This window comes from Nothoprocta perdicaria, unplaced genomic scaffold, assembly GCF_003342845.1.
Source record: "Nothoprocta perdicaria isolate Ctin4 unplaced genomic scaffold, notPer1 scaffold_193, whole genome shotgun sequence".
Lineage (NCBI taxonomy): Eukaryota > Metazoa > Chordata > Aves > Tinamiformes > Tinamidae > Nothoprocta > Nothoprocta perdicaria.
The window spans coordinates 262,722-273,731 of NW_020455127.1; the positions used below are offsets into that span (position 1 = coordinate 262,722).

An 11,010-nucleotide genomic window follows, 5' to 3' on the forward strand; every position below is an offset into this window, starting at 1 on the left:
TGACAATAAAAAATTASGCTCACTTTAACCTCCTGTGTGCAAGCCAGTGAGGCTTCAGCAAGAGCCCTGTTCCAGCTTTGGTGCAAAGACCTGCAGTTGGGCAGTGCAGGACCTGACTGCTCGTTGGCCTCCAGTCTGTTAGCAATGKGTAGACCCTCTTTCTTATGGGCTTCCTTGACAGAAAGCTCTGATTCCTGCAGAGACTTGAACATCCGGGGCCTACAGGCCCTGCAGAGCATAACACCCAAATTTCACGTGTGGCTGTAACATCGCTGCTCACAGCTGWCTGTCACTGCGCCCTGTAGAAGCTGAGGGAGTTTGTGGGTACGTGAGTGTGTTCAGGAAGTGACTGGGCAAGTTAAGGGAGACGATACCAAATCTATTGAACGCTATGATGAGGTGCATGTGCAACTGGTTCAGGACAACTCTGCACCAGCAGAGGCTCAGGGAGTATTTCAGGCCATTGTCAGGGCATGCTGGCCCTGTGCTGGCACACTGTTCTCACTGGGGACCTGCTGGAGATGGCACTGTGCAGTAGGCAAGACTTGTGGTCTGCTCCAGTAGAAGTGCTTTCCTGTGGTCTGTTGGTCCTCAGACAGGCTGGGTTTTGAGGAACAGACCATCTCTCAGCTTCATTATCTTGTTGTTGTGTGGATTTGGGGTTCTTTATGGGTAGGGATTGTTTTGTTTTGTTGGTTCATTTTTTTCTCTGAAAGTGAGGAGCAACCTGCTTCACCACCGCCACCTCACCCATGTSCCAGCATCCATCTTCTTCCCCTGGCCTTTCCTACACCATTCACAGGAGACAGAGCAGTCCTGAAAAGACAAGACCCCTGTTTCACTGYAAAGCTCTGGGCCAGAAATGTGTTCTCAGGAAGCATCATCAGCTTCATTTCTTTACATTATTATTATATTACATCATTCATTGTATATTTCATTTATTATTAAATATAATAAATAATATATATTTTTAATATATATTGTATAACAGATAAAATAATATTAAATGCATAATGTATTATTAAATATTAATATTAATAGATTATTAATATTAATAATATAAATAATAATAGTAATAATAATAAACCTTCTTCATCCTCAAACCTGTTTCTCAGAAACAGCAGAACTATTTTGGCTGATTTTTCTCAGCTTAAAACTAGCCTGAGGCGCAAGCACGCATCAGGTGAATATTTCACCTGCACTATCAGTGTTTGTAAAGTGATAAGCAAACAGGGCCTTATAATGGGAAAGGTCAGAGAACCTTAGCAATAACTGGTGCCAGCAGCCCYGCTTATATGCCAGGCTGATAAAACTCATCCTAAGCAGCAGGCTTGACACGAGTGCTTGCAGCTGGTCTTCAGACATGTGGAAGGTTTTGTGTGCAGGAGGGTGAGACACTAGGTGAGATCATGGACGTTTGTTGCCTCAGAGACTGGGRCTGTTCTCCCACAAATACAGGGAGAAGCCCTCCGGAGCAGCTCCACCTGAGCCCTTGCATGTGTTTTCAGTGCTGCTGTGTTGATGCTGTGGTTGCCTTTCAGGTTGCCTTAGGAAGAGGAGTTGGGTTAGGGGAACCTCACGGTTCCTTTCAGCACTAATCTACTGCTCTAAATCTTGGCCAAGGCCACCTCATGCCCTGACACCACTGCAAACCACCCAGAAACGTGCTGCATGGTGCCCTAGGGGGCCGCTGTAGCACAGCTGGTCAGCTTGGCGGCACTCCAACTGTAGCTGCACCAGGTGCCTCACTGTTTGGGTTCATAGAGAGGGACACAATCACTTTACCTCTGCYTGTTGTCATTGTAGACCTTCCTGGCTCAATTAATGGGATCCGACCTTTTCAGCTTTTTGGGGCGTGGAGTTCCTTCAGGGTTTATTTGTGAAAAGCTGCCAGGCGTTCATATGAACTCATCATGAGGAACCCAATTTCTTTGCCTCACGACAAGTAAAGAACAGCCCCCTGTACCCCGCCTCAAAATTATCACATGGTGCTGACCTCACCAGCGCTGCCAAAGCACGGGGGAATGATTAGCCTAGGAGATCAGCTCGCAGAGAAAGCTCCCATGGCTCAGGCTCAAGGTTGCTGTGCTGGGAGACTGCAGAGAAAGTGACAGCAGTTGGTCACCCCCCTCACCCATGTGTTTTTTAAAAGAGATAACTCCTTGTTTTGGGGCACGGGGGAGTGCAAACTGCGCTGAGGGGTTGCTGACCCAGACGCCACATAGAGCAGCCTGAGCTTGAACCTCTGCTGCGTCAGGGGTGCACACCCGGGGCCGTGCAGCCACGCGTGGACCTCCTAGAGGTTCTCCATCAAACGCACCGCGTGCGTTCAGGCGGCGGGGGCCCGACAGAACTGCATTTGCAGGAGCGGGGTACCCCTTACAGCAGCACTAGACTCCAGCCAGGTCTCCCCCCCCCTCCCCGGCAGTCCCGTGCACGTGGACACGCGGGAGGCTCCCGTGGGGCTGCAGCCCACGGAGCGCGCTCGGGCGGCCGCCAGGGGGCGACAGAGACCGCAGGATGCGTGTGCGTGGGGCTCTGTGTGTGGACATTGTGTGTGTTTCATGTGTGTGTGCGCTTGGGCATGTGCGTGTGAGCAAGCCCCTGTGCATGGGGATCTGTGTGTGTGCACGTGACCATGTCCGTGGGGTTCTACGTATGTATGTGCGTGAGCGTGCCCCTGTGTGTGGGGCTGTGTGCATGCGTGTGTGCACATGGGTAAGTGCATGGGAGTATTCCCATGAGCATGGACTGTGTGTGTGTGTGTGAGCGTGCTCATGTGCGTGGGGCTATATGTATGTGCCCACATGTACATGTAAGCGTGGCCATGTGCATGGACGCTCTTCATATTTGTGCACTTGTATATGCCGCTGCATATACACAGCATTTGTGTGTGTGCATGTTTCAAGGAGGGAATACACCCTTGCATCTCTCTGTGGCTAGATCAATGAGTATGAGTAGCGGGAATCGTGCATTCATGTGCATGCACATGTATGCGTGCATGCATGTGCACGCATGTGTGCATGCTAGGTGTGTAGTTGCAGACATGTGTAGTTGCACTGTCTGCGCATGGATGTGTGTGTTTGGTGGTGCTGTGGGTCGCTTGTTTCAGAATGTGCACACTGTGGCCATGGCCATTCACCCAGAGAGGTGCCTCAGCGCCCGCTTGTGCAGACAGACACACACACACACACACACACACACACACACACACACACGCTCCCCATGGCCAGAGTGAGGCTCTATGCACAGGGACTGAATACAATAGCTAGAGTGATTTGAAATTAGATTCTGCTTCTTGCTGAAAATGTCACTCAAAACTCAAAAAAATAGGTTAAAATGTTCAAAGAGAGTAAAATTCATGCTCTGAGTAATACGTCCCCCACAGCATGAATGTTCAACACTTTCTAGATGTGTTTCAGTTGGTGTCTGATGTCTCCCTGCATCTTTAAAATCCACCTCAGCGTAAATTCCTCTAGCTCTCCTAGAGAGTGTGGAGATCCCCTCCAGCTTCCAGGGCTRTGTCTACCTCAGCACCCCGCCATGGTACACCACCCCGTCCCTCATATCTAGCCCCGAGTTGTGCCCACGTGTGCATTAAAAGGCAGTGGTCCCCAAGCAAGACCAAGCATACAGGCAGTGCTGGGTGGGTATTATGTGCCTCCAAATGCACATCTCTTAGCTAGGATCATGTGTGCGTCCCACATGTGTCAATGGGAGGGCTGGTGGCCCCGTGCACCTTCACTGACAAGAATGCAGGTCCATCCCTGTAGCTCTCCCAGCTGCATCTGAGTGTGTCTTAGGCAAATAGTGTTTTAGCCAAATAGTGATACTGTGATGCATGAAAACTGTGTGGGCAGCACACATGATTTGCGGGTCCAGGGAGACCTCTTGGGGACCTCCCAACTGCTGACTTGGGATACAAATGGTCTCCAAGAGCCTCCCCTCCCCAATTAATTAACTGTGACAGATGCTGTCTCTGATAAATAGGTCCTGGTAGGTGCCTTTACTGAACTTGAGTGTTCCTGAATTCAGAGAAGAGGAGGGAGAAAGTGCCTGTTGCCCAAAACAAAAGTAAAATCCATTCTTTTATATGTAAAGACTAATTGAAATAAAGGAGCCAAAATTGAATATAATCTGTGTAATTCAGCAAATACTGCTGTAATAAATAATAAGAGTCAGGGTACAAACAGCAGATGCAGCAAGCAGAGGGCTACATTAGGAGAAAATCACGCTGTTGAAAGTGCTGCAGAATTTTGGAGACTCCATGGACATCTTCCTTGGATTTCCTTCCTTCCGGTGCCCAGCTAGGATTTAATAGTGACCGCGATGCTGAGCAGGGCTGCGGGGCCCGTGCTCCGCCCAGCAGCCACGGGCTCTTTGTCTGCCCAAGGCTGGGAGATAGAGCGATTGCACCTCCGTCCCACTGGGCTGTCCGGAAAAGAGCTGTTTCTTCCCTCCCCTCCGTTAGAAATAGCTCTGTCTGCCTAATTGGCGCGTCTTCCTGCACAGCAGAGCGGGTCACGATGGATGGCGTTACGCCCGTGCCCACATTTCAGTGYCTTCCCACACCCCTTCTGTGTAAAACACGGCATGTACATATGTGTGTGCGTACATATAGGAATGTKTGTTTATATAAATGTATACGTGGTGAGCATGCATTTATGAAATGACAGCCACGTATGCATGCCTGCCCTGTTTAGAAAAGAAAGAAAAGAAAAGGAGGAAAGGAAAAGGCGGCCAAGGCTTGGTATTGCATGGTGAATTTAAAGCAGCATCCCTGCCTTAAAAGCCTTCCTGAGAAGAAAAGCCCATAAATGAGCGGATGAATGAGAGGATGTCAGGAGCGCTGGCACTTAATATTCCTGGAGCGAGCCTGCGTTATTTGTTGCTGCGGCAGAGCGCTCTCTCCCCGCCTCCCAGCCGAGCATCCCGGCATGCTTCCCACCCCAGCGAGGGAGCACAGCCCCCGGAACAGCCCGGGGGTGCCGTGCCACGGGAAACGCCTCGGCCAAAGCACCCTCCGTCCCGGGGAGGAACCAGATCCTTGCGGAGGGGAGGCGTCCCATGTTTTATTGATCGGCCCCCCGTGATGGATCGTCCCCCGAGGAGCTGGTGTCTGGCTGTGAGCCGGCGCGTGCCAGTGCACAGAATTATAAGGAGCCCTGCACGGAGGGGCTACCTGAGGAGGCCGAGCGGCACGGGGATGGGCTGGGGCAGCCACGGAGCAGCCGTGTTGGCCTAGCGGCTGGGCACGGTGGCCTCCAGGTTCTCTGAATTGGACACACTTTGGGAAAGCTGCCCAAAGCCGGAGCCATGCGCAGGAGGGGAGGCTGGTGTGAGCTGGWGAGGAGAAGCTCTGGGAGCTTCCACTTGCACCAGACCGAGCTTCATGCAAGTGGCTTGGATGTCCTTCCCACTGCGCAGCCCCAGAGCCAGCCTTGCCTTCTGAGTGTTGGTCTGTGTTCCCATGTAAGCTGCTCTCTCCCTGCCTGCCACGTAACCTCGTGCTCTTTTCTCTTCCTTCTCTTACCCTGCAGGACCCGGCACGGGGAGAGTAGACAGCGGCTCCATGAGCTTGGCCGTCCCACTGTGGCTGCTGGCAGCGTCCCTGCTCTGCCTTCTCAGCAAATGTTAATACAGATCAGAGTTTAAAATAATAATAATAATAATAATAATAAAAAAAAACAAAAAAAAACCACAAAAACAACACGACAACCAACAACACACAAAACGCGTTTTACAGGAGACAGAGCGAAGAAAAGGGAGAGAGAAAGAAGGAGAGAGAGAGAGAGAGAGAGAGGACTGTTTCTTTCACGACATTTGTGCGTTTGGGAGTGAAGACGGAGGAGAGAGAAAAAAAATCCAACCAAGAGGACGACTCAGCACCATTTATTCTGAATTGCAACAAGCCGGCTCCCGCGGCACCGACCATCGAGGAGGCAACACGAAGCGAGGCAGAGAAAGGGGCAGCAAGGGTTGTGTTGCCAGAGGATGCTGCGATGTACACGGACCAGCAGAGCCCACAAAGCCCATCGAACAGGAGATCCCTTTTCTTTTCTCTCCGCCTTCCTCTTTTCCCTACTCCTGCCTTCACCCTACTCCCTTCCTTTGCTGAAAGCAGTCTTTGCTTCGGTGACTGTAGCCACTTTTTGGTCATTTGGTCACTTTTGTGAGCTGATGCTCAGCCAGTTCATACTTTTGCAGAAAAAACAAAAGGAAAAAAAAAATCCCCGCAAGCCCAGAGCAAGTTATCTGAACCWCTCTATGCACTGGTGTCCTGTGAAGAACCGTTTCCTCTCTTCAGTTCATCCTGTGTAGTAGGCCCTTGCTAAAACCCATCTTTCCGTACCCTCCTCCGTGCAGCGTCATGCTCTCTGGCCTGAACTAAAGCTGTGTCGGCTCTACTAAAAAACTATTTTTTAATTTATTTTTTCTTAGTTCTCTGCCCCTCAATCTGCCCAGGTGTCCTTCTCTTTCCCCAGTGTATGTGCACGTGTGTGCATGCGTGCAGGTGCATATGTGTCTGTCCTCTCTCTCTCTCTCTCTCTCTCTCTCTTTTTCTCTTTTTCTCCCCCTCACACTTGCTCTCTCTAAGCATGCAAAAGGAACAGTCCATGTGTACATATGCTCATCCTGCTGTAGATTATGTCCTGCCTTATAAGTGTGAGACGCGATGCTGAGAGATCACTGGGGCAGAGAAGAGGGGTGAGGAGAGCAGGGCAGTTGCAGCACAGGCTCCCCTGGGGTGCCCTCTCCAGCCTCCTTGCTGGCTTTTCGAGTCCTGGCCCTCTTGCTTGCAAGAGTCAGTCTGCATCCTCTTTTTAATCTTTTTTTTTCCTGTCCCACCAGCACCTGCCTGGCACTCAACCTCCAACTATCAGCACAGCAGCTCCTGCCTGCGTACACCAATGCTTGCACTTGTGCATGTGGATGTGTGCACTTGTCCAGACAAGGAAAAGAAAGTCGGCAAGACCCGCGGGACCATGGTGTCCAGAGGGCAGGCTGGGCAGCAGGGATGTGAGTGATGAGAGCTTGGGCATTGCTGAGGTACAGTGTGCTAGGAACAAGGCCTCTATGTGAAAATCACCTCTGTGCGAGATGTGATCATCCCTAACCAATTGGTGTTGATATAGAATTGGAGCAAATACCCTTTTCTGTTGGCATTTTTCTCCTACAGAGGGAAAAGTAAAGGTGAGAGAGGTGGGTGTGCACATGAGTGTATGTGAGTGCTTGCTACTGCTACTACACCTTTGCTCATGTTGAAAATTACGTGTTTTAACCAAATTGAGTCAGAAACTGTCCAGGACCTGTGAAGATAAAACAAAATCCCAGGTCCAAAATCCCAAGCTTATGAAGAAGGAGCTTAAAGTGGTGCAATGAGGAAGCAGGTGATGCTTGCCCTTGCCCTCCTCTGGTCCGGTCTGCAGAGTGCTGCTCTTAGCGGAGAGGCTGCTGGTGGTCACCCTCCCCACGGCAGAGGGATAGAGTGGTGAGACCAGCCCACCAGACACAGGGGCAATAAAAATGCCAGCGAGTATCCATCAAGTGCTTAAACACCACCAAGTTTTTAAGGAGCTCCCTGTGGCTTTGCCCTATAAATCGTTACGGGGGGATGTGCTTGGCAGCCAGGCTTGAGCTGCTCAGATGTCCCTGTGCTTGGGTGCACCCTCAGCAGGGCGCTTGCACCTTGCACTCGCTGCTGGGCTCTGCTCTTCTGGGCAGCAGCAGCAACTCAGCCAGCAGCCAGAAGGAGCAAGGCAATATTAAAGGGAGATAGGCAGGAGGGGCTGAGGTCTGGGTGACAGCAGGCTTGACTGTAGTTTCCCTGCTGTGATTTGGTTGTTGGAGGTTGTGCTCYCTCCCCACTTGGTCCTGAAGTTGTACCTAGGAGTGTTTGTGCCAGAGGCGAGAGCTGGGCAGTGTGAGAGTGTTTGAAATCCACCAAAGGAGCCCAAGCTGCGAGGTGGCTCTTCTTGGCCAAGGCAGGAATTGATGGGACTTGGGACTGCGCCTTAGCAGACTGGTGTGCTGCGACTCAGGAGAGAAAATGCCCTGCATCCTTCACAGCATGCAGGCACCCAGGTCCTCATCCCTACCTTTCAGGAGGCTGTGTACTTTGGTGTCTTAGAAATGACTCCAGACCCACTGCTGCAATAGGGCTCCTCACCCTTTGGGCTATCTCTGAACCTGGATTTGTTGTTTCAAGCTATTGCAAGAGGTGGGCAGCTTGTGGTGACTTACTATCACAGGGCTGCCCCTGGACTAGGGCCCTGTTTTCTTTAACCTGGGACCAGTGTCAAGCTGCTGTTTGTTGTAAGGTCTATCATGCATGCTCTCCTTCAGAGGCAATTTTATTCCTGTAGGGTTGTTTTTAGGCATCTGGCTCACATGCATCCAAGCACAACTGGTGTGTTGGTCACAAGTGCTGACCTCTCGACAGCTCCTTGTGCTGCATCTCTTCTGGTTTGGGTGTTTTGGGGGGAAAAAGAAAGTACAGGCATTTGTTCTGAAGAAAAGATATTACTAAAAACCTGTGTTTCTGAAGCCATTTATCTAGTAGCTAGAGCAAACGACTACATCCTGACACTCAGTTCTAGTCATGCCTGCAGCACCTGGACAGATGCGTGCCTTGGTCGCATGTCTGTGAAATGAAGACAGCTACTGGCAGACCTGCCTGAGGAAAGCCACAAATACAAAGTATGACTGATATCTGTAGCAGTGCTGGAGCCCGCCTCCTGGAAATGCCTGTTCCTAGCAGGGTTGAGGGAGCTGTGGGTAGGATGGAGCTTGATTTGCTCTCAGAAGCTAATCCTGTGAGCTACTGTGTGCATCACAGGATGCTGCAAACACTCCCCATTCCTCCTGAACTCAAACAGGATTCGCTTGAAGCATCTGTCAAGATGAGAGTTCAAGTGATCACGGGAAAAATGGGCAAGGTCAATCATTTCTCACCATTCTCTTTCTCCCCTGCCACCCTTTGATGAAGATGTTGCAAGAATATTTCTCATGTCTTGGGCCTTTTTCTCTGAAGCTGTTGCTCCTCCTTGCCTTTATTCCATGTTTGTGGTCCTGTTCTCCCCAGGCCTTCCAGAAAAGCTGCACTCCTGCTTCCTGCTGACTCAAAGCTGGCAGGGGAGTGTGGGAGAGGGGACTTGGAACAGGACACCGGTTCCTTGAGCTTGTTGGTGCAATTGTGTTTGACCCATGGAGGTTTAACATTTAGTGTTATAAAAACAAACAAACAAAAAGAGAAAAAAAAAAGTATTTCTTCTATCAGTTTGTAAATATTATGAGAGTTACATGAGGTGTCTGGTACTGTCCAAGCAGAGGAAAGAAGACTTAGATTTAATATATGGCCCCACACTTGCTAGCAGATTTCTCACCACTTTCGGATGGCCGCGAGGAAGGGCGAAGGCAAGTCTTTCCGAAAGGAATGGGACAGTGGGAATGCAGCCACCCTGAGCCACTTGAACTCCACGTATGACTGTAGCATGTTGTTTAGAGCGTGTGTCTGGTCAGCTGAGAAATGAAGCTGAAGCTGTCTCTGAACTGCTGGGAAGGCGGCGAGAGAATCTCCATCCCACACTGTCCCTTGGCAGTTGTGCCCATTTCTGTTTCTTTCCAGCTCTGCAGCTTGTGAGTATATTGCTCAGTGATGCACCCCTGCTTTCTCCACCAGTGAAGTTGTGTCACCCCATGCTAGCACCTAGTGCATGTTGACGTGCCGTTCATGAAGACTTCATTGGTGACATGCATTGTGTCAAGAGTTAGTCTTTGTCTGCGCACCTTTTTCATGCCACTGTCTGTTTGCAATTTGGGCAGATTCTCTCCTATACTGCTGCCTGCCCCCATCTTGAAGAATATCCAAGCCTCACCAACTCTCCTTAGCTCCAGGTGCACCCAAGTTGTGCCTCCAAAGCCACCTGAAGAAACCTTTGTGGGAAAATCCCAACCCACAGCATGGACAAAATTGCCATCCATAGCCACACTGCGTCTAGGCTGATCAGAAGCTACACATCTGGAAGTCAGGGAGCAACAGTGAGTCCTGACAAATCAAGAGTTTTAGGGGAAGATAATATGGAAAGTTGTAGTAGCTAATGTTAGTGTCCTTCTCAGTCCTTCCACCAACCGATGCTTCAGTTCAATATTTATGCAATTGCAATTTATGCTTTGCCCTTTCTAATGAGAGAATCTAGGGAAACTGCTCTTCTCTCGAGCTTCACATGCATCTGCTGCCTCTGCTCTGAGCACACTGCCCCACAACCCAAATCATTGTACATGGCACAATGTAGCAGCCAGCACCAAGGACTACTAAAGGAGACAGTCCTGTGGAGGAGACTCTAGGGTTTGGGCAGCTCTCTTCTCTCTCTCACTTCTGACAGTGCACAAGCTTGCTGCTTTCCTGACCCGAGGACACAAAAACACCCCAAAGGATGGATGCCAGGTGTGGACCTTGCTGCGAAAGAGCAGAATGTCAGGAAGGGAAGTGATGGAGCAGCTGGGTGATAATAGCCAACGTGATGCCATTGAAAAAGCTAAGGGATGAGCGATGGCCATCATCCATGCACAGACTGCCCAGACACGTCAACAGGGACACCATGGCCTTGGAGGATTAACCTCAGAGTGACTTCACTTCCAGTGGGATGCCCGGAATATTCTGTTAACTGCATGATTCCTGCTGACTAAGAGCTGTGTCACACCATTAAAGCCTCCTTCTCTTTTCCTCTTTGTAATGTGTTAGAAAGGTGTTCAGGCAGCTCCGACACCTCCCCCCATCCTCCCTCMCTCCAAAAAATTATTTATGGTTGGTTCCTGTAAGGCCAATCCATGGTGTTTGCTCATTGAGACACTCACCACAGCAGGAAAGCAGAAGTCATCTCGGTGAGGATATATAGATATGGTCCCCCATAACTCTGTGGCTTGGGGAGATCTGTGTAAGGCAAGGAGACCAGGCCGAGCAGGGCTTGGAAAGGAGGAGCAGCTCTCCTGGTTAGCAGAGGCAGGTGG

General features: G+C 50.4%; 1 protein-coding gene across 1 annotated transcript in view; it reads left to right on the forward strand.

Moving 5' to 3' along the window:
- Nucleotides 1-5,649, forward strand: part of LSAMP (limbic system associated membrane protein) — a 156,206-nt gene extending 150,557 nt beyond the window's left edge. Inside the window, exon 7 of the mRNA XM_026037211.1 lies at nt 5,541-5,649. Coding sequence (XP_025892996.1) covers nt 5,541-5,638 — 98 coding nt within the window. The 3' untranslated portion in view covers nt 5,639-5,649. The remainder of the gene's footprint in view (nt 1-5,540) is intronic.
- Nucleotides 5,650-11,010: the final 5,361 nt, after the last annotated feature.